At 39.1% G+C, this 24,583-nt stretch overlaps 1 protein-coding gene across 2 annotated transcripts in view; it reads right to left on the bottom strand.

The window, feature by feature from the left end:
* The window catches only part of SLC44A5 (solute carrier family 44 member 5), a 414,133-nt gene that overhangs the window by 194,952 nt on the left and 194,598 nt on the right, over positions 1–24,583 (bottom strand). For both annotated transcript variants that reach the window (XM_043878476.1, XM_043878477.1), the window contains one exon: positions 9,328–9,369. In XM_043878476.1, coding sequence (XP_043734411.1) covers positions 9,328–9,369 — 42 coding nt within the window. The remainder of the gene's footprint in view (positions 1–9,327; positions 9,370–24,583) is intronic.

Below are 24,583 nucleotides of genomic sequence, written 5' to 3'. Positions count from 1 at the left end.
CCCTTTTCTGTTGTTTAGCTGTTAAGTCGTGTCCTACTCTTTTGTGACCCTATGGACTGCCAAGCTAAATCTATTGGAATTTCCAAGCAAAAATACTGGAGTGGGTGGCCATTTCCTTCCCCAGGGGATCTTCCCAACCCAGGGATTGAAGCTGCATCTCTTCCCTGGCAGGCAGTTTCTTTACTACTGAGCCACCTGGTAACGCCCTCTTCCACATAGGCCAACTTTAAAACCAGTAGACAAAGACTGAGATATACTCCCCCATTACCTCTGAAACTTATACTTACTTCTTTTTTTTGTTTTGTTTTGGTTTTTTTTGTTTTTGTTTTTGTTTTTGTTTTAATTTTTTTATTAGTTGGAGGCTAATTACTTCACAACATTTCAGTGGGTTTTGTCATACATTGATATGAATCAGCCATAGATTTACACTTATTCCCCATCCCGATCCCCCCTCCCATCTCCCTCTCCACCCGATTCCTCTGGGTCTTCCCAGTGTACCAGGCCCAAGCACTTGTCTCATGCATCCCACCTGGGCTGGTGATCTGTTTCACCATAGATAGTGAAACTTATACTTACTTCTTTTTATTGAAGTATAGTTGATTTACAAAACTGTGTTACTTACAAATATACTGCAAAGTGATTCAGGTATATATATATATATATATTCTTTTTCAGGTTCTTTTCCATTATAGGTTATTACAGGTATATCTACTTCCTAATGTTCATTCCTCCCCACTCTGTTATTGGTTAGAGTCACAAGTGAGAGATTAGTAAGATGTACTTATTTATTTAGCAATATATTTTTAGTTAAAATTTTTAAATTATGATACTCTGTTTTACAAACAAAATTTCCCACAATAAAACATTTCCCAAAATAAAACCAGTGTTGATGCATATGAAAAAATAAAAAGCTCTTAAATGATTTAAAAGACACCTGTATAAAACAATTAAAAACTACACTGTTGGTTTTATAACATAAAAAAGATGTAGTAGAGAGTCAAACAAGAAACAGGAAAACAAAGTTTATATTCAAGTCCTTTATCCGACTCAGTAAGTAACTTTGAACAAATTTTGCCCTTTCATACCTTAGTTTCTGGAAAAGGAAGGATGCAATAGATATACTACCTATGCCATGGCTTGAAAAACCAAGTGAGATCATGATGTGAAGTGATTTATTAAAAGTATGAGATATTTCCATAAATGTGAGAAAGCATTATGATTATTACAGTTTTACCTTAAATGCCATGTATAACATGTCTGACACATCATAGATCCTCAATAAAAATGTCCTTCTCCTTCCCCACTTATCTCCTAACAGGCCAGCTCAATTTTAATTCCCATATCCATGCCACTCACTCTGCCTTCCTTTACTTTACTAGTGAGACTTGAGAGAAAGGAAAGGATCACCTTTACATCTTCCTCTCTTGGCTTTAGCATCTGGTGCCCTTCCAGCCACCAAAATGACCAAATGTGCCTTCACATAGCTTAGCTCCAAAGCCTCCTGAACTCAGAGGCTCAGGCAACCTGGAATACTGACCTAGTGCTCATAAAATATAATGTGTCCTGACAAAAAAAAAAAAAAAAAAACTTCCCTTTAAATTGATTCTGACCTCTGAATATTTTTCTCTGACTATTGAATTCGCACTCAGTCACTCAGTCATGTCCAGCTCTTTGTGGCCCCATGGACTGTAGTCCACCAGGCTCCTCTGTCCATGGAATTCTCCAGGCATAAATACTGGAGGTTGCCATGCCCTCCTTCACAGGATCTTCCTGACCCAGAGATCGAACCCACGTTTCTTGTGTTTCCTTCATTGGCAGGCAGATACACTACCACTGAGCCACCTGGGAAGCCCAAGTATTGAATAGAATTGATTTTATTTCACTTGAGCACTTCCACTGTGGGGCTCAAGATGAATAAGAAACAAAGCTCCCTCTGTGAAGGAAATCTCAGTGTAGAAGTAGGAATACATCAACACTGTAACTCAGGAGCAACACCAAGAGTGCTCGAAGGCTGGTATAACAAAGGCCTTGGGAGAGTGAAGGAAGGATGATTCACATTCTGCTGAAGATACCAGGAAAGCCTTCAAACTAAGGGGCTGGGCTTTGAGCTAGATTTGGTGAGAGCCTGGGCCCAGGGGGTAAAGAAAGGAAAATCTGGGATGGAGAAATTCAGTGTGTTGAGGAAATAGTGAATCACTGTGTAAATATGGTGATAGCTAGCTTAGAGATTTATTCAGATCAGCTAGTTTTATCTTTCTTACTAATCTGAATTTAACTCTGTTCTCAAATCTCATTAGAAAAACTAACAAGTATGATTGAATATGTAATGTCACACACCGTTTCCAGAAAACCCACTCCAGAACTTCAGAAGTTTTAAGGAAAACAAACTTGCCTTTAAAATTTAATATGACTTTGGAGCTCGCCTGGTGGCTCAGTGGTAAAGAATCCTCCTGCCAATTCAGGAGACATGGGTTTAATCCCTAGTCCAGGAAGATCCCACATGCTGTGGAGCAGCTAAGCCCATGTGCCATAACTACTGAGCCTGTGATCTAGGGCCAGGGAGCCGCGACTGCTGAGCCCGGAGCCCTAGAGCCTTTGCTCCACAAGAGAAGCCACTGCAATGAGAAACCCACGCAGCGAAACTAAAGAGAAGCCCCTGCTTGCTGAAACTAGAGAAAAGCCCATGCAGCCAAAATAAGTAAATTTTAATATGACTTTTACACTCATCCGTTTCTAGTTCTCTGCTTCTTAAACCCACACACACATACACGCATACACCCACAATTCTAAATTGTTTCTTTGAAAGCTTTTTACTCTATGAGCTACTTTATTCCATATGAGACACTGTACCCGATTCACAGTTTAAGTACTTAGTAAACATTCAAAGAGAAGAGCAGAACAGAAAACAGGTAAGAGGTTGAGCAGTCAAGGTTCTCCAACAGATTATTTAGGGGGAAAAATGCTTGAAATGGTGTAAATCAAAATACAGTAAATGGAGAAATAGAGAACAGACTTGTGGTTGCCTAGGGGAATGTGGAGGGGTGGAAGGGGACGTTGGGGTTGCAGATGCAAACTATTATATATAGGATAAATAAACAACAAAGCCTTACTATACAGCATAGGGAACTATATTCAATATCCTGTGATAAACCATAATGGACAAGAATATGGAAAAAATGTGTATATATATATATGCATATAAATCATTTTGCTATATAGCAGAAATCAACACCACATTGGTAAATCAACTATACTTCAATAAATTATTTTAAAAACAAAACAAAAAAAATGCAGTGAATATGTGAAGCAAAGAGGAAACTGGTATAAGCATGTATGTCATATTTAGTATATTTAAAGTATTGATAGAGATTCCTGTGCCAATGGTATACATAAAATTAAGACTCATTTTAAGATGTTAATTATATAAAAAGCCAAATTTTTTGCATTGCACCTTGACATCATGTTCCCTGTGCTTAAGGAATACATTGGTTTAAACATTTGCAGAAAAGTATTTAACTAGGTTTATAAAAGTTTAACAAATAGCTAACAATTTTTTGAATATTTATTTAGGCTAGTGTATCACTGACCCAGTTATTTGAGTAAAATGTCAGTATTATCAGGAAATGTTGCTTTAACGGGAATTATCTTACAGAGTAACCAAGAAACTAAAAAGGCCTCCTGCTAAGTATCACATTTAACAAGATCATCTGACCAATCAGGTCAAGGTTCTTATCATAATCACTGACTTGAGTAATTATTTGTTCTGTAGTCCTAATGAGTTCTGACTTAGGTGGCATCAACTCAGTTTTTCCGGAAGATGTGTTTGTAAAATCTACTTTAAGTAGGGACCTTGATATCATAACAAAATTACTTTGGCTCTCCCTTTCTCACATGCCACCACATACACACCAATGCACACACACACGACACCCACAAATTCAGGACAGACTGGTATTTTGAATGCTCAAAATCAAATGTCCTGAAAATGTATTCCAAGAAGTTCATTATTATTTTTTATTATTATCTATTATTGTTAAAAGGAATTCTGCTTCCTGAGGGATATGCAACTATAAGAACGTTTCCTATGCTTACTGTTTCCACACTGTACCCACAATCTACTCTATAACAAAGAGGTTTATGTACAGAATGTGAAGTGTACCAACCAGTCAGATACACATTAAAATCTGTCAGCAACAGGCCCGAGCACTTGTCTCATGCATCCAACCTGGGCCGGTGATCTGTTTCACCCTAGATAATATACATGTTTCGATGCTGTTCTCTCAAAACATCCCACCCTTGCTTTCTCCCACAAAGTCCAAAAGTCTGTTTTGTACATCTGTGTCTCTTTTTCTGTTTTGCATATAGGGTTATCGTTACCATCTTTCTAAATTCCATATATATGCATTAGTATACTGTACTGGTCTTTATCTTTCTGGCTTACTTCACTCTGTATAATGGGCTCCAGTTGGATTGGGTAGAGAAGGAGGTGGGAGGGGGGATCAGGATGGGGAATACATGTAAATCATCCATGGCTGATTCATGTCAATGTATGACAAAAACCACTACAATATTGTAAAGTAATTAGCCTCCAACTAATAAAAAAAAAATGGGAAAAAAAAAGAAAAAAAAATCTGTCAGCAATACTAAACTATAGTTCAATGGAAATTTCTTTGCAGGCCTGCATCTCTCTTATTCTTACGGTTGTATGGACAATATTCAAAGAAAGCAAGAGTGATTCATTTCTGTCTTCTTACCACTTATATACTTTGATATAAAATAAACAATCTGATAAGTATTACATTAACGCGGGCTTCTCTGGTGGTTCAGATGGTAAAGAATCCGCCTGGAATGCGGGAAACCCAGGTCTGATTCCTGGGTCAGGAAGATCCCCTGGAGGAGGGCCTGGCAACCCACTCCAGTATTCTGGCCTGGAGAATCCCGTGGACAGAGGAGCATAGCAGGCTTCAGGCCATGGGGTTGCAAAGAGTCGGACGCAACTGAGCCACTAAGGACAGGTTAACTAATTACTAGGTTTCCAGCTGAAGTTTTCCAGTTCCTTAGCCATGTCCTGCTTCCAGCTCATATTCTCAAACCTCAATTGTACTTTCCCATTTAAGCAATCCAGTTTTCTCAGCAAGTTCTGAGCTGCTAAGATACTATTATTCTATGTTTAAATTGAGTAGCTTAACTTTTTTTTCTGCTAAGGGTGGTTCTAACTGAAGAGCTTCCTTCAATGAATAGAAAAATTATATTCTTCAATGTTCCACCCTCTAGTGTTAAGGCAGGCCTGGTCATCTGGAAAAGAATGTCAAGCTCAAAAATGAACATTGTAGGGTCTCCTTCATTTTCAGGAGAATAGAAAGAGTTTCTGGGCTCTCTGTATGCATAGGCTGTAATGTACACTTATGCCTATCTACATCTGAAATTATTATTTTAGAAAGAAGAGTATAACGTTTTAAGGATTTGTTTATTGGAATTTCTTTTACTTTAAACAGTTCCCCTCTTTTATTACTCTTTTCATCTCTTCAACTAGCCTCAGGTAGTATATTTATCAGAATACTGTCAAGCATTACAAAAATATTCAAGGACGTGTGCTTATAAATGCCTAAAGGTGCCCTTTTCCACGCAATTTATAGAGTACTCCTTATGTCTTGTCCTTGTGCTAATGCGCTTTGCTCTCACCTTATCCTATAAGAGTAAACTAAACTGGGATAAAATGCAAACATGAAGTTACACAAGTAGAGAAATAAATGAGTGGGAATTCTTGGTAATATTCAAAAATATATTAAGAATCTCTGGAAACATAAGGTAGAAATCTGGACCAATTTTGCAACCAGTTTTGCTTTATTAGGCATCCTAGCTATCTGGTTACAAAAGCAAGGAGATACTTATTAATATTTTTACTTTTAGGGGAAATTTAAGAATATTATGGAAGTCTAAGAATAACCATATCCCTCAAATTAAAAGCTGAAAAACACGGTGTTGAGAGAGCACAGATTCCAAGATCTGGGTCTAATCCTGGCCCAGCACTAACAATCCAAGGAAAGCCCTTTAAGCCCTCTGAACTTCAACCCTTCACCTATAAAAGGAAGATATTGAAGATGATCCTCAAGGTTCCTTCAGCCTCTAAACCTCTGGCATATGGATGGATCCTGAATAAATGCTTGTTGAATAAAAATGCCTAAAACTACCAAAAATCAAAAGATTGAAAATGCAGAATACAGCCTACCCACACTGCTCTGATCCAAAGTAGAGAGAATGTAGAACCACTAGAAAACCAAAGTCAGTCTCATAAACTGTACAGAGGGGACAGAAGGAATAACATTCAAACCAGAGCAACCCTTCTAGAGGTTGCAACATACAGTTGTAGTCAGAACATTCAACGGAAATTCAGAGATGAACCTTGGTTTCCTGCAGAGATCAAACAGGAAGCTGAGCACCACTCGAAAGAGAAGCTTTGACACGGGATCTGAGTGAGAATGAGGGAGCTATTGAAAGGAATCAGTGCTGACAGAGACAGGCAGAAACAGGAATGGGAGGGAAAATGTAATTTCCCTGTTTAAGTAATAAGAAATAGAGTGTTTAACAAATCTTGACTGAATGTAGTTTGTCCCCATGAACTCCTTAATAGTATGACCAGTTATGTTGGTTATATGAATGAATATTCTGCATGTGCTATAAAGAAGATCTAAACTAAAGAGTCTGCTGGGAAAGAGGATTGAGGCTGTGGTCTCAGTCCCATGTGGAGAAATCACTTCAGTTTTCCAGTTGGATCCACTTTTATCAAATACTTCAAACTTCTCTATTTATGGGCAACAAGGATATGCCAATGGAAAATTACAGGCTCACCTCATTTCCTAAGGTGGGGAAATCAAAAGTTTTTTTAAATTACAAAGTCTTTTTTAAAATAGAAAACTTTATGCAGTTTGTATCATATTTTTACTGTGCTAGTTTTCTCAAGTCACTTAACTTCTCTATGCCTCAGTTTTCTCAACTGTAAAATGGGGGAAATGAAACCAGTCTCAAAGACTAGATTAAGTAAATTCACAATATGTAAAGCAATTAGAACAGTATCCAGCACATAGTAAGTGCTATGACAATATTTTATTATTACTGTTGTTGTCATGTCAACCCGCCAAAAGACCCAAGTAGCATTTTAAAATCCATGACATTCAGCCTTCTTGATTCTCAAGAAAATGCCAAACTAAAAAGACATTTGGGAAATAAAATGAAAGCCATTCCAGAATAGCCACCTTTATCTATGTTTAATATTAATAATTTGGAAGAGTAGGCCGGCAAAGTCCAAACCATTTCAAGAATTAATAATGTAAGATATATATATTTCAGTTACTTAAACCAAGTTATCAAAAACTAAAATAAAGGGTGTCCTGTTGAATAGTGTGAGAAAATCATATATTGTAATCAGTTCCTGGTTCCAAAGGCTCTTGTTCACATAGATGTGGAGTAGCTAACTGCAATATTCTGTGCCAAGAGGCACTCAAAGCTATGGAGAGAGAGGAAGCCAGCTTGGGTTGTCAGGTGAAATAAAAGCTCCAAGGTAAGGAGAGAACTCTTTCCCAGGAAGATAGAAGTCAATTTGACACATTTTGCCTGAAGAAAAGGTATCCTTTGCCCTTGAATTTACATTTGCTCCCTGCAAGATGCCTCTAGGCTTTCTGGAATTTCCACTTGAAGTCAAACTTGCTTTAGCAATAATTTTCCATTGTTACAGCTCTAGCTAACACTGATAGCCTGACTGAGGAAAAAAAAAAAATGTAGCAATTAAAAGTACAGCAGAACATTTTAACCCTGGCATTTTGACACTGTGGAAACATAATCTGACCCAAGTAAAGTTAGATTAGGTAGATATTATCCTGAAAAATAAAACTAACAATGCTAAATATAGGTACATAAATACATACCTAAAGGGTTTTTTCTTCATTTTTAATAAAAAAGGGTTGAAGAATTGAATATTATTTTTATTTAAAAATTCTATTAAAATTTTGCATGGACACAAATTACTTTATTTTAATTAAGAAGACAAACAAGGTTTGCAAATGAAAAGGGAACTCTGATCATGCATACATGCATGATTAGTTGCTCAGTCATGCCCAACTCTGTAGCTCTTTGAACTCTAGCCTCCTAAGTTCCTCTGTCCACGGAGATTCTCCAGGCATGAATACTGGAGTGGGTTGTCATGTCTTTCTCCAAACTGATCATACTGAGCAGTAAAACATGATTTTGAATTATGATACATTTTAGTCAGAATAACTGACTGATTTCTGGTAGCCCCCAAAGGCTTGACTTCTATTTTTCTGTAAGGTAGGAAAAAAATATCTGCTGACACAGATCTTTTCCCCATCTAAGGTTAGAAAATCACAACTAGAAATTTATAATATAGTTTCTACAAAAGATTATATTACTTACCTTTCTACTTTATAGGATCATGTGTGATCAAATAAAATCTGTGTGAGGGAACTTTAAGAACTATAAAATGCTATACAGTATAATAAACAATAGAATCTACACAGGTAAAATCAAAGTATAAAAGAGTCCAAAAAGTGGGTTTGAGAATAGAGGTAAGAAGGTACATATATGCTCATCTTTTTAGTTGATGATTTGGAACCGAAGTAATATTGGAAGTCACAGCAGAAAAGTGCTTATCTGTAGCTCTCAGGGGCAATGGGAGTGCATACATGAAGAACAATTCTTAAAGCTTGTGCGGTTCAAACTTTCAATTGTATGAATCACTGAGGATCCTGTGAAAGTGCAGATTCTGATTCATCAAGTCTGGAGCAGGCCTTGAGATTCTGCATTCCTCACAAACTCCCAGGTGATAACACCCAGGCTGTTGGTCCAACCATGCAGTAGCAAGACTTGACTATCAAGGGCTGACTGAGGAGCAAATCAGGTGTTACAAAATGAGGAGGATTGGCTAAGACACTCAGGGTGTCATGAAACATCCAAGAAGATTGATAGTGGAGATCTTGATCAGGAAAAGATGTAAATAAGACACATGTGTCAAAGTCATAAACTGGGATGGAAGGACCAGAAGAAATCAACATGTATGGGATGAACTGAGGTCAGGAAATGTAGTAGACATATGATGTTCTTCCTCAGGGATTCTTTTATAACTCTGAAGAGAGGGAACTCCTTCAGGAGGTAGAAATCAGCCACATGAAAGAACCCCAGAAGTCTTCATCAGCAATTAGTCTTTACCAACTAAATATTAGGCATTTCTAGAGTTTGAAAGAATCATGTATTTGCAATAGACTGTCATAAAGTATTCTTAGACAAACTTAATACTTAGCACTCAGACTGACTTACCATATTTCTCACCCTCTGAGTGAGTGTCTGGTCGTTGTTCTCCTAGAAAAAAGCACAAAGGGCAAACAAATCTTTATTTTTAGCAGTTGGTGTCTCAGGAGATCAGTACCTATTTCTCCCTGCCCTAAAAATCCTAGTCCTTAAATTTTAATACACAAAATAAAGTCAGTTGGACTGGTGAACTGATACTTAATACCTGAATTCACTGATAAAGAGCACTAAATTTTGAATTAAAACAACAAACTGCATGCAGAGAAAGACACATACTGTATTTTTTTCACTTAAATCCAAAAAATAAAACAAATGTCAATTAATGGAACCAAACTGGAACAGAAACTCATAGATACAGAGAACATACTAGCAGTTACCAGAGGGGAAGGGGGGGAAGGGAATTAAGAGACACAAGCTACTGGATATAAAATAAAATAGGTAATAATTTTAAATCATTACTACAAATCTTACAAATAACATTTTAAATGTAAAAAAACCCTGCATACTTGTAAGAACCTGTAATGGAAAAGAATCTGAAAATATATATAACATATATTTAATTGAATCACTTTGCTTTACACCAGAAACTAACACAACATTGTAAATCAACTATACTTCATTAAAAAAAATTTTTTTTTAACTGCATGAAAATATTGGAGGTAAGAGGTTTGGGGGTGGGAAATAAAGCTATTAACTCTTCCATTTTTATCCATGCCTTGTACACCTTGGATGATATATAGACAGTCTTGCAAAATTCAGCACCAAAAAATGACGCACTTTGTTTTTCATTTTATGCTAATACTTATTCCTTAGAAGGCACATTAGTCCTGGAAACTTAATATGCATTAAATACTTATTAACTACGTGCAGAATAGAGAAAAGAGATGTAATTCAAATTTAGCATCCACACTTTAGCCATGTTACACATGGCCTTTTCCTTTCACAGAAAGTCCTACATGGTAGATATTAGCATAGCTGGTTCAATTTGGTAGGTAAAATTTAGGGTTATTTGTGGGGAAGAAAAAAAGGTAGCAAGCTCTATGTTGAACAATGATAGCATTACTAAGGCTTTAACATTCAAATAATTCCACACACATATTAAACAAAAATACTAATACTTTTGTTAAGTACTCCATTCTTTGGTGCTTTATCAGATTTGCCAACCCATTAATGGATGCTGTTGAAAAGAATTCCCACTGTAAACCAGGTGGGCAGAAATGACAACACTCGGTCTAAGTTCTAATAATAAATCATTGACAGTCAGAGTTGTGATAAAGAGTCAAGGGAAAGTGAATATGTATAAGCTGTTTTCACTTGGAAAAGATAATAATGATGAATAATAAGTAGAATAGCAGATGACACCACCCTTATGACAGAAAGTGAAGAAGTAGTAAAGAGCATCTTGATGAAAGTGAAAGAGGACAGTGAAAAAGTTGGCTTAAAAGTCAACATTCAAAAAACTAAGATCATGGAATCTGGCCCCATCACTTCATGGCAAATAGATGGAGAAGCAGTGGAAACAGTGGCAGACTTTATTGTTTGGGGCTCCAAAATCACTGCAGATGGTGACTGCAACCATGAAATTAAAAGACACTTGCTCCTTGGAAGAAAAGCTATGACCAACCTAGACAGCATATTAAAAAGCAGAGACATTACTTTGCCAACAAAGGTCCATCTAGTCAAAGCTGGGGTTTTTTCAGTGTTCATGTATGGTTGTGAAAGTTGGACTATAAAGAAAGCTGAGCACCAAAAAATTGATGCTTTTGAACTGTGGTGTTGGAAGAGACTTTTGAGAGTCCCTTGGACTGCAAGGAGATCCAACCAGTCCATCCTAAAGGAAATCAGCTCAGAATATTCATTGGTGATGGACAGGGAGGCTTGGCGTGCTTCAGTCCATAGGGTCTCGACTGCAGCGAAGAGTCGAGTCAGACATGACTGAGTGACTGAACTGAACTGGCTGATAGTAATAAAATTATTGTCATTAAAAGAAGAATTAGCTATTGGTGCTGGAGAAGACTCTTGAGAATCCCTTGGACAGCAAGGAGATCAAATCAGTCACTCCTAAAGGAAATCAACCCTTAATATTCATTGGAAGGATGAATGCTGAAGCTAAAACTTCAATACTTTGGCCAAGTGATGTGAAGAGCCAACTCATTATAAAAGACCCTGATGCTGGGAAAGATTGAGGGTGGGAGGAGAAGGGAGCAACAGAAGAAAGATGTTTGGATGGCATCACTGACTCAATGGACATGAGTTTGATCAAACTCCGGGAGACAGTGAACAACAGGGAAGCCTGGCGTGCTGCAGTTCATGGGGTCACAAAAAGTCAGACATGACTGAGCAACAACAAGCTATTCAAATAGCAGTGCATGTTCCTTCTCACAGAGGCCATTTTCAGCACCTATAATTCACAACTAGTTAGAACACTCAGGAATTAAACACACAGGCTGACATTTTTCAGTAAGACTCTCCTTTCTGTCCACCCCTTAGGCTCCAGGTGCCAGGAAGGAATCCAGGCACTCATGAAAACCTTTGAACTGTAGGCCCTCCTGGCAGCTGCCTGTGCTCTCCCACCATCAACGGGAAAACCTGGGCTTCTGCCTTAGTTGCTTTGCCCAGAGCTCCATCGCCTTTCCTGCGTTCATGTACCTGGCAGGGACCCTCAGGTCCTGCCTCACTCCTGCCAGCTCTGAAGACAGAATCCTGCTCACAGGGCTCTAACTCCCTGGCTTGGATATGTCTGAACAGAGAGAACACCCAGAGCCACAATGTTGCCATTTCTCTGAGTATCCAACATCTTCTGGTGCCTGGAATTGCCACTGTGATGACCTGCTTGCCAAATCAGACATGCTCTCGAGCCTGCTGCCTACCCAAACTGTGCCGGAGCTTAGCACACCCAGTATACTGCAAGGGACCAGGAAGCTGCCCACGCAGAGCCAGCTTCTGTAGCCGATTTCATTTCTCATTCTCTCCTGGCTTCACTGAAGCCTGCTAAAAAGAGCTGAGAGAGTCTGTGAGCCCAAGATGGATGTGATGCTAAACCTACATCTTTTGCAAAAGAGGCTAGCTATAAACTCCTTGCTGAAAAAGAACACAGGACCCAGAGTATGGGCATAACTATGTCCACAGGCTTATTAATTTCTTCCTTCCTTCCTTCAGTTCAACTCAGTTGCTCAGTCATGTCTAACTCTTTGTGAACCCATAGACTGCAGCACACCAGGCTTCCCTGTCTATCACCAACTCCTGGAGTTTACTCGAACTCATGTCTATCGAGTCAGTGATGCCATCCAGCCATCTCATTCTCTGTTATCCCCTTCTCCTCCTGCCTTCAATCTTTCCCAGCATCAGGGTCTTTTAAAATGAGTCAGTTCTTCATATCAGGTAGCCAAAGTATTGGAGTTTCAGCTTCAGCATCAGTCCTTCTAATGAATATTCAGGAATGAATATCCATCCTTTAGGATGAACTGGTTAGATGTCTTTGCAGTCCAAGGGACTCTCAAGAATCTCCTCCAACACCACAGTTCAAAAGCATCAATCCTTAGGCACTCAGCTTTCTTTATAGTCTCACTCTCACATCCGTACATGACTACTGGAAAAACCATAGCTTTGACTAGATGGACCTTTGTTTTGAGAAGTAATGTCTCTGCTTTTTAACATGCTGTCTAGGTTGGTCATAACTTTTTTTTTTTTTAATATGCTGTCTAGGTTGGTCATAACTTTTCTTCCAAGGAGCAAGAGTCTTTTCATTTCATGGCTGCAGTCACAATCTGCAGAGCCCCCAAAAAATAAACACTGTTTTCATTATTTCCCCATCTATTTGCCATGAAGTGATAGGACCAGATGCCATGATCTTAGTTCTTTGAATGTTGAGTTTTAAGCCAACTTTTTCACTCTCTTTCACTTTCATCAAGAGGCTCTTTAGTTCTTCACTTTCTGCCATAAGGGTGGTGTCATCTGCATATCTGAGGTTATTGATATTTCTCCCAGCAATCTTGATTCCAGCTTGTGCTTCATCCAGCCCAGCATTTCTCATGATGTACTCTGCATATAAGTTAAACAAGAAGGGTGACAATATACAGCCTTGACATACTCCTTTCCCTACCTGGAACCAGTCTGTTGTTCCATGTCCAGTTCTAACTGTTGCTTCTTGACCTGCATACAGATTTCTCAGGAGGCAGATCAGGTGTTCTGATATTCCCATCTCTTCCTTCTTTAACTTATTCACTATTAGCAAACATTTATTGACCTCTTACTGGGTATCAAGAATCTGCCTGCAGTGTAGGAGACACTGTTTTGATCCTTGTGTTGGGAAGAACCCCTAGAGAAGGGAATGGCAACCCACTCCAGTATTCCTGCCTGGAGAATCCCATGGCTGGATGAGCCTGGCAGTGCATAGGGTCACAAAGAGTCGGACATGACTGAAAGATTTCACTTTCACTGGGTATCAAATATTAGGCTAGGCACTGAAGCTACCTAGGTGACTAAGGGAATCCTTGCCCTCTTGGAGTTGTTTGGTAAAGTCTCAGGATGAAAGACCTTAATCAAATAAACACACCAGTAACAATTTACTTGCAAATGTGGTATCAGAGATGCTATGAAGGAGAAGTACAAGATGTGAGGACAATATCTAATCTAAAATTTAAAAGATGAGTAAGAGCTAGCATGATGGTTGGCAGTCTTGGCAAAGGGCATACTGTGGGCAAAGAGCCAAGATAGGAAGGAACTTGGTAGCTACGAGGAACCAAAACAAAGCCAGCATGGCTGGAGAACACTGGGTGAGAGGCTGAGTGACAGGAGCTGGGACTGGAGAAGCAGGAAGGGAGGGCAAATGGACACACGTGGCTATACCCTTGTAGAAATATATGCTGGAGCACCCAAGGTCTGAGAGGACCTGAGGTTGTTGGGTATCATCTGTAATATTTTATGTTTTCAAAAAAAAGAACTGCTGCTAAAGTCAAAAAGGTAACAGTATTCTGGGCATCATGGTCAGGTACTAGACCAAAATAAAGATCATCATCCCATGCATCAGTAAATTTTTTTTTTAACAGTTCTAGTTACTGAAGCTGAAGCTCCAATATTTTGGCCACCTAATGCAAAAAGCTGACTCATTGGAAAAGACTCTGGTGCTGGGAAAGACTGAAGGCAAAGGGATAAGGAGGCAGCAGAGGATGAGATGGTTAGATGGCATCTCCGACTCATAGGACATGAATATGAGCAAACTTCAGGAAGGAGTTTGCTCATATTGCTCCATTGTGAAGGACAGGAGTGCCTGGGGGGTCACAGTCCATGGGGTCACAGAGAGTCAGACACAACATAGTGACTGAGCAACAACAACAAACAACAAGTAGCCGCAATTTAAAGGAAAATATAGTGGAGTCAGGGAAGGCCCAGAGAAAGTCAAAAGAAAGGGCCAGAAAATGTGGTCCATACATAAACAGCATCACGCAGAGAGAAAAAAGGATGAGGGTAGAAATGAACCAAGTCTACAAAATCAAAGGCTACAGAATGATTATAAGGAAGAGAAAGATGAATACTACATTTTAGAAATTAGAAATGGTGTTTTTATGGAAAGTTTGCAATTCATAGCCTGAAAAAAATACATTTTATTTTACATCAAGTCCTGCTTTCTGCATGGCCAGCATGCAGACATAGCCCAGCAGTGCTCCTCACTCCCTTGACAGCCTGGGGCAGGCATGCTGTGTCTGTTTTTTTGTCTGTACAATGGGAGGAAGCTCCATCACAGTTGTTGTCAGGAGTAAGTAACGTGATAATAAAATGCTCACCATAGTGCCTGTCACATAACAGATACTTGGTGATGAATGCTAATGCCCTTCCTTGTAGAAATCAGGAGCTCCGACAGATGCTGCCACATGAAAATAAAATAGGTGAATGAAAAGAAGAGATGACTGATAAACAAGAGATTATTTTGCATATCACTAATATTTTTTTATACAGCCTGAAACATGAAAAAAATAAGTGCACCTCAAAACATACTCACTGGTATCCTTTCCAAACCACAAGAGCACAAGAGATGGTCACTGACATTCCTGTCTAGCAGGAGTCTCCCTGACACTCCTTTAATAATCATGCCCCAGGCACCTCCGGCCCAAGGCTGTTCCAGTGTTTACCTACTTTGATTGTCTCCCAGTTTTCACCACTAGGCTGAACACGTTCCTCCACATAAATACAGACAGACAGATATACATTTTCCAAGACTCTTAAACTCACTTTTTTTAACCTGTTCCTATCTCTCAGTGCTCTCAATTAACCCATCCTTGTTCCAAATATTGAGGTATAATGTGCCCCACTTTGGAGTGGGGGGAGTGGGATGAATGGGGAGAATGGGATTGACCTTTCTACGCTACTATGTATAAAATAAACAGCTATGAGAACCTACTGTATAGCACAGGGAACTCTACTCAGTATTCTGTGGTGACCAAAATGGGAAGGAAATTCAAAAAAGAGGGAAGCATATATACAAATAACACAACACTGTAAAGCAACTATCAGTTCAGTTCAGTCGCTCAGTCGTTTCCGACTCTGTGACCCCATGGCCTGCAGCACGCCAGGCCTCCCTGTCCATCACCAACTCCCACAGTTTACTCAAACTCATGTACATTGAGTAGGTGATGCTACCCAACCATCTCATCCTCTGTCATGCCCTTCTCCTCTCGCCTTCAATATTTCCCAGCATCAGGGTCTTTGCAAATATGTCAGCTCGTTGCATGAGGTGGCCAAAGTACTGCAGTTTCAGCTTCAGCGTTAGTCCTTCCAATGAACATTAAGGACTGATTTCTTTTAGGATGGACTGGTTGGATCTCCTTGCAGTCTAAGGGACTTTCAAGAGTCTTCTCGAACACCACAGTTCAAAAGCATCAATTCTTCAGTGTTCAGCTTTCTTTATAGTACAACTCTCATATCCATACATGACTACTAGAAAAACCATAGCCATGACTAGATGGACCTTTGTTGACAAAGTAATGTCTTTGCTTTTTAATATGCTATCTAGGTTGGTCATAACTTTTCTTCCAAGGAGTAAGCGTCTTTTAATTTCATGGCTGCAGTCACCATTTGCAGTGATTTTGGAGCCCCCCAAAAATAAAGTCTGCCATTGTTTCTCCAGCTATTTGCCATGAAGTGATGGGACCAGATGCCATGATCTTAGTTTTCTGAATGGTGAGCTTTAAGCCAACTTTTTCACTGTCCTATTTCACTTTCATCAAGAGGCTCTTTAGTTCTTCTTCACTTTCTGCCATAGGGTGGTATCATCTGCATATCTGAGGTTAGTGATATTTCTCCCAGCAATCTTGATTCCAGCTTGTGCTTCATCCAGCCCAGCATTTCTCATGATGTACTCTGCATATAAGTCAAATAAGCAGGGTGACAATATACAGCCTTGACATACTCCTTTTTCAATCTGGAACCAGTCTGTTGTTCCATGTCCAGTTCTAACTGTTGCTTCCTGACCGGCATACAGGTTTCTCAAGAAGCAGGTCAGGTGGTCTGGTATTCCCATCTCTTTCAGAATTTTCCACAGTTTATTGTGATCCACACAGTCAAAGGCTTTGGCATAGTCAATAAAGCAGAAACAAATGTTTTTCTGGAACTCTCTTGCGCTTTCGATGATCCAGCGAATGTTGGCAATTTGATCTCTGATTCCTCTGCCTTTTCTAAATCCAGCTTAAACATCTGGAAGTGCACAGTTCATGTAGTGTTGAAGCCTGGCTTGGAGAATTTTGAGCATTACTTTGTTAGCGTGTGAGATGAGTGTAATTGTGTGGTAGTTTGAGCATTCTTTGGCACTGCCTTTCTTAGGGATTGGAATGAAAACTGACCTTTGCCTGTCCTGTGGGCACTGCTGAGTTTTCCAAATTTGCTGGCATATTGAGTGCAGCACTTTCACAGTGTTACCTTTTAGGATTTGAAATAGCTCAACTGGAATTCCATCAACTCCACTAGCTTTGTTTGTAGTAATGTTTCTTAAGGCCTACTTGACATCCTATTCCAGGATGTCTGGCTCTAGGTGAGTGATCACACCATTGTGATTATCTGGGTTGTGAAGATCTTTTTTGTACAGTTCTTCTGTTATTCTTGCCACCTCTTCTTAATATCTTCTGCTTCTGTTAGGTCCATACAATTTCTGTCCTTTATTGAGCCCATCTTTGCATGAAATGTTCCCTTGGTATCTCTAATTTTCTTGAAGAGATCTCTGGTCTTTCCCATTCTATTGTTTTCCTGTATTTCTTTGCATTGATCACTAAGGAAGGCTTTCTTATCTCTCCTTGCTATTCTTTCGAATTCTGCATTCAGATGGGTATATCTTTCCTTTTCTACTTTGCTTGACTTCTCTTCTTTTCACAGCTATTTGTAAGCCTCCTCAGACAACCATTTTGCCTTTTTGCATTTCTTTTTCTTGGGAATGGTCTTCCTCCTTATCTCCTCTACAGTGTCATGAACCTCCGCCCATATTTCATTAGGCACTCTATCAGATCTAGTCCCTTAAGTCTATTCCTCACTTTCACTGTAAAATCATTAGAGATTTGATTTAAGTCATACCTGAAGGGTCTAGTGGTTTTCCCTACTTTCTTCAACTTAAGTCTGAATTTGGCAATAGGTAGTTCATGATCTGAGCCATAGTCAGCTTCTGGTCTTGTTTTTGCTACTGTATAGGGCTTCTCCATCTTTGGCTGCAAAGAATATAATCAATCTGATTTCGGTGTTGACCATCTAGTGATGTCCATGTATAGAGTCTTCTCCTGTGTTGTTGGAAGAGGCTGTTTGCTATGACCAGTGCATTCTCTTGGCAAAACTCTATTAGCCTTTGCCCTGCTTCATTCTGTATGCCAAGGCCAAATTTGCCTGTTACTCCAGGTGTTTCTTGACTTCCTACTTTTGCATTCCAGTCCCCTATAATGAACAGGACAACTATACTCAAAAAAAAAAAAAAAAAAAAATTTAAACCCTCTTAACAGACGTGTTTAATGCTATAGTGTGAGTTAGTGTTATGATACATGTTGCAGAAAGAAATCAGGTAATTTATCCATATTCATAGTAACTACATTTTTAGATGATGTCTCCTAAGAGAAAACATAAAGCACAAATTCCTTGTAGAAACTGTGACACCCAGATGATAGATGGCAGACAAGGGGAAATAAAGAAAAGGCCAGGTTTGGCAGTAATGATGCCATTATGAACCATTTATGCAATTAATTGCCTGCTATATGGGGCTTCCCAGGTGGTGCTAGTGGTAAAGAACCTGCCTGCCAATGCAGGAGGCATAAGAGACATGGGTTCAATCCCTGGGTTGGGAAGGTTCCCTGGAGAAGGAAATGGCAACCTGCTCCAGTATTCTTTCCTGGAAAATTCCACAGACAGAGGAACCTGGCAGGCTACAGTCTATTGGGCCACAAAGGAATCAGACGTGCCTGAGTGTGCACACACATACCTACTTATAAGGAAAGTCATGTTTCCCAGCTTTTACTATTGTCTCTTTTCATTTGTGATTTTTTTTTAAATCCCTTTGTTTCTCCTCAAAAAAATAAAAACAAAGATTCACTGAATGAGCGAGATCTATGTGGTATCATATCAAACAATGTCATCCTAAATAAACACTTCTAGGATTCACTTCATTTGTCCAGATAAGCAGTATCCTTTGAAGGAGCAAAAATGCAATATCCTTCCATATCAGCCTGTATAATAGGTCCAAATGCTATGTGAGGGGCAGGTAAGAGAAAAAAATCCGGTTTTGCCCAATTTCTAATAACCATATTTAGAATCACAAGCCCAAAAATGATGCTTGAAAGTTTATGGAAAATTGACAGCACTGACTACAAATTTCTGTGCTGTGTTTTGGGAGAGGGAGGTTCTAGAAATGGTGCTTGTTACATTTATATACTACTTTAAATTAAAATAGCTTTTGGAGAAGGCAATGTCACCCCACTCTAGTACTCTTGCCTGGAAAATTTTTGTATTGTTTTTATTCATTCAACCAAAATTTCTTGAGCACCTACTCTATGTTACTAGTGTGGCATTAGGGGTCACTAAGAAATAGCAAGACCCTGTCTCTATCCCCTGATAGTCTGCAGTCCAGGGAGAATGAGAAGTTTCTATAATTCTTGAAGCAGCAACAGGACATAAGGGTGCCACCATTACAAGACACGGCAAAGATGTTTGAAGTACAGCGTACTGAAGTTAGTAACTCGGGGGATTCCAATTGGACTTCTGGCATAATGGTGTATCCCATTTCTGAATGCCAGAAGCACATTCAATGTCAGACTCTTACCCAGGTCCATGACAAAGACAGCGAATTAGATAAAGAAATGGTACTAAACAATCCTAACTCATTCCATTCCATTACCTTAAGCATCTTTAGAAAGTGTTGAAGAAGAAAAGGGTCTCAAGTCAAATGAAGCAGTTAGAGCTCAGTATGGCTCATGAAGTAGATTAGGAAAATGCTCCTGGTGCCAAAATATACTAGTCAATTTCCCAACCTTCAAGAGACATTTGAAGGTTAGTCTAAAGATCACTTCACATAGATTCATCTGCCTTTGGAGACTGTCCAATTATATCCCCCCAAGTAAAGGTCAGAAGCAAAACAGCCATACTTCAGTGCAAGCATTCCTCAGTGCAAGAAAAGGGTGTAAGCTGAATAAGCATAAGCTACCAAGTATAAGATGACTAAAGATAAGAAAAGGATTAAACAGTCACAAAAGAAGAAAGTGAGGGCATCTCTCTTTAACAGTCGTTGACCCATAACAGAATCCAATCACCAAATACAAAAGGGAAAAGAACCATGATTCTCAGTGAAAAACAAGAAAACTCTGGTGTGACTTAGCTGGGATGACAATGGAAGGAAGGAGAGGAAAGAGGAAAATGAAGACAAAATAAGTAGAGAGAGGTAATTACATATGCACAGATACACTCTGGGACTTTTATTTTCTGTGATATTTTCCCATATTTATTCTGAACAGCTGCCATATCACAATGATATACTTTAATGTTGCTGTTGTTGCCACAGGGGTTTAAAATAGGTGAAGGTGAAGGTGAAAAGTCACTCAGTTGTGTCTTTGCAACCGCATGGACTATACAGTCCATGGAATTCTCCAGACCACAGTACTGGATCAGGGGATCTCTAGGGGATCTTCCCAACCCAGGTATCAAACCCAGTTCTCCTAAATTGCAGGAGGAGTCTTTTTTTTTTTTTCATTTATTTTTATTAGTTGACTAATTACTTTACAATATTGTAGTGGGTTTTGCCATACATTGACATGAATCAGCCATGGATTTACATGTGTTCCCCATCCTGAACCCCCATTCCACTTCCCTCCCCAACATGTATATTATCAAGTGTGAAACAGATCACCTAATGGGATAAGTATACTTTTTATAATAGCCAGGGCATGGAAGCAACCTAGATGCCCATCAGCAGACGAATGGATAAGGAAGCTGTGGTACATATACACCATGGAATATTACTCAGCCATTAAAAAGAATTCATTTGAATCAGTTCTAATGAGATGGATGAAACTGGAGCCCATTATACAAAGTGAAGTAAGCCAGAAAGATAAAGACCGATACAGTATACTAATGCATATATATGGAATTTAGAAAGATGGTAACGATAAACCTATATGCAAAACAGAAAAAGAGACACAGATGTACAGAACAGACTTTTGGACTCTGTGGGAGAAGGCGAGGGTGGGATGTTTTGAGAGAACAGCATCGAAACATGTATATTATCTATGGTGAAACAGATCACCAGCCCAGGTTGGATGCATGAGACAAGTGCTCGGGGCTGGTGCACTGGGAAGACCCAGAGGAATCGGGTGGAGAGGGAGGTGGGAGGGGGGATCGGGATGGGGAATACATGTTAATCCATGGCTGATTCATGTCAATGTATGACAAAAACCACTACAATATTGTAAAGTAATTAGCCTCCAACTAATAAAAATAAATGGAAAAAAAAATAAAGTGAATAAATAAAAAAAAAATAAAGCTGGCATTTAGACTGAAACTGAGTCTTATCTCTGAAATAGAAGTCTCCATCAGACAAGCCATAAGCAAGAAATGTTTTCATATAATTTCTCCCCTAGTATCAACATAGAAATTAACAATTCTGATAATCATCAAATCCACAAATATATACATTTTAGAGCATGTTATTCTGCCTTCTTCCCCTTTTACAGTACTATGTGCATCTATAAATCTTGAGCAGACCACAGACCTAGCACAAGACAGCTTTGGTTGATACCCTTATTATAGGCTACATTAATTTGTGCACTTAGACTATTATATTTATAAAACTTAACATAGGGCTTCCCTGATAGTTCAGTTGGTAAAGAATCCACCTGCAATGCAGGAGACCCTGGTTCAATTCCTAAGTTTGGAAGATCCTCTGAGAAGGGATAGGCTACCCACTCCAGTATTCTTGAGCTTCTCTTGTGGCTCAGCTGGTAAAGAATCTGCATGCAATGCAGGAGACCTGGGCTTGATCCCTGGATTGGGAAGATCCCCTGGAGAAGGGAAAGGCTACCCACTCCAGTATTCTGGCCTGGAGAATTCCATGGACTGTACAGTCCACAGGGTCACAAAGAGTCGGACACAACTGAGCGACTTTCACTTGACATAAATATTCTGTCATCCAAAACCTTGTATATTTATTTAATGCCTGTATAGAATACCATGGAATCACTAGTACCTGGCACATATAAGATACTTAATACGTATTTATTGCTCAACTAGGTTACAAAATTTTCAGGTCCTACAACTTTCTTTCTCCCTACTATAGACACTTAACCTGCAAAGCATGGGTATCTGGGACAGTTTCTGCCTATCCTGAATCCTGCAGAGACAGCCCACAATAATGTCTACTGCCTGCAAATTACAAAGTTTATTCTTAGCCAGATCTCTAGGTTAATGTGACCTATGTCCAGTGGTATTTTTTTTTTATTAATTTCTCTTCCATTATCAAGTTGGCAGGTTGATTCAGGTAATACACTTTTGCCCATGCCTAAAAACCATTCATGGCTAGGAATAAACAGAGTCCCTGACATTCTACATAAACTCAAAGTTACACCCTCCTAAACTTTTCAACTGTATGTAGCCAGTTTTCCCATGTCTGTTTTAGTGCATCCTTTGTCCTCAATCTATGATAATTGATTGAGCCACCATTTTAAATATAGATAACACAACTCAGCAATCAGAAGGGAACCCTGATTCTTTTGCCAGAAATTTTTTCAAAGGATCTTTCCATCCAAAAATATTTTCTATCTACTTTATTCAAAACAGGATGTTAGGCACCAGTGGTAATGAAGAATAAGATAGGCACAGCCTTACTTTCAGAAAGCTCACATTCTAGTAAGAGAAGGACATAACTAACTCAAAGTTAATAATCGTTACAATTGTTTTGAGGAGCCATAAAGAAGAGGTGTGAGGTGCCTTAAAAGCATGAAACAAGGAAACCCGTTTGAGAGTCAAGGAAGGCTTATATTAAGATGCTGAAATATTGACAGGAATTAAACAGACCAAAGTTTAGGAGGATGAGTGTTTAAGGCTGAGGGAACAGCATATACAATACCTATAAGGAAAGAGAGAGCATGCAGATTATAAGACCTGATAAAATTCTAGATACATACACCCCAATGTTCACTGCAGCACTATTTACAATAGCCAGGACATTGAAGCAACCTAAATGTCCATCGATGGAGGAAAGGATAAAGAAAATGTGGTATACATATACAATGGAATATTACAGCCATAATAAAGAACAAAATAATGCCATTTGCAGCAACATGGATGGACCTAGAGACTGTCATGCTGAGTGAAGTAAGTCAGAGAAAAAGAAATATATCATTTATATGTGCAATCCATTACAAAAATGTTACAAATCAACTTATTTACAAACCAGGAGTGACAGATGTAGAAAGCACACTTGTGGTTACCGAGGGGGAAAGCGGGGCAGGAAGGATAACTGGAAGATTGGTGCTGACATATACACACCACCATACATAAAACAGGTAACTAGTAAGAACCTACTGTAAGCACAAGGAACTTTGCTCAACACTCTGTAATGGCCTATATGGGAAAAGAATCTAAAAACAGTGGTTATATGTGTGTGTGTGTAACTGATTCACTTTGTTACAAAACAGAAACTAACACAACACTGTAAATCAACTATACTTCAATAAGAATTAATTTTTTAAAAGTCTAGCATAATTGCAAAGAATAAAAAGAGCAAGAGAGAAAGCACAGGAACAATGGGTGGAGGCTTTATGTGGTTAATAGACTAGGATTTTTTTATCTTTACTGTGACATCAGTGGGAAACCATTGAAGAGTTCTGGACAGGGTTAGAATGTGTATTTTTCAAAGATTTATCTGGATGCAGTGTGCAGAATGAAAGAAAGGAAATATGAATGATGAAAGAGACCAGTCAGGGACTGGAGCAGCTTTCCAGGTGAGAGATGGTTATAGCTCAGCCAGTGGAGATGGAGACAAAGACTGATACAAAGGTATTTGATTGGTTAAAGTGATGGAACTGGTTAAAGTGATAGAGCTATGAGGAAGGGGAAAGAGGGACTCGTGATAAGGTCTATGTTTGCAGACTGGACAGCTAGGCAGGTGGTTGTATCAGATACTGAGATAGACATGGAATCAGTCTAGAAGACTGATGATGCATTTGTTTCTGGACATAGGTCTGATCTCCAAACAGAGGTGTCAAGTTGCCAATGGATACATGAGGTTGGAGTCTAGAGCAAAAACTATGATTAAAAATATACATTTGTCTTACCTAATGTATACTGGAATGAACTTTTAAAATTAACTTAACATGTGTCCTACAAACAGACTGTACCTTCCTTGTTTTCCTCTGTGCTATACAGTAGGCCCTGGCCAGCCATCTACTTCACACACAGCAGTGTACATATGTCAACCGAAAGAAAGTGAAAGTGAAAGTCACTCAGTTGTGTCCAACTCTTTGTGACCCCATGGAAGTCCGTGGAATTCTCCAGGCCAGAATACTGGAGTGGGTAGCTGTTTCCTTCTCCAGGGGATCTTCCCAACCCAGGGATCAAACCCAGGTCTCTCACAATTTAAGTGGATTCTTTACCAGCTAAGCCACCAGGGAAGCCCATATATGTCAATTACCACACTAAAAAAAACATTTCACACACACACACACACACACACACACACACACATGAAAGAGAAATTAAGGGCAAGGGTAATAGTCTAAGGAAAGAGTCCCAACGAGAAGAAGAAAGTCAAGGC

This window comes from Cervus elaphus, chromosome 20 (assembly GCF_910594005.1).
Source record: "Cervus elaphus chromosome 20, mCerEla1.1, whole genome shotgun sequence".
Classification (NCBI taxonomy): domain Eukaryota; kingdom Metazoa; phylum Chordata; class Mammalia; order Artiodactyla; family Cervidae; genus Cervus; species Cervus elaphus.
The sequence above is the reverse complement of the archived record's forward strand: the minus strand, read 5'-3'. Positions and strand labels throughout refer to the sequence as shown.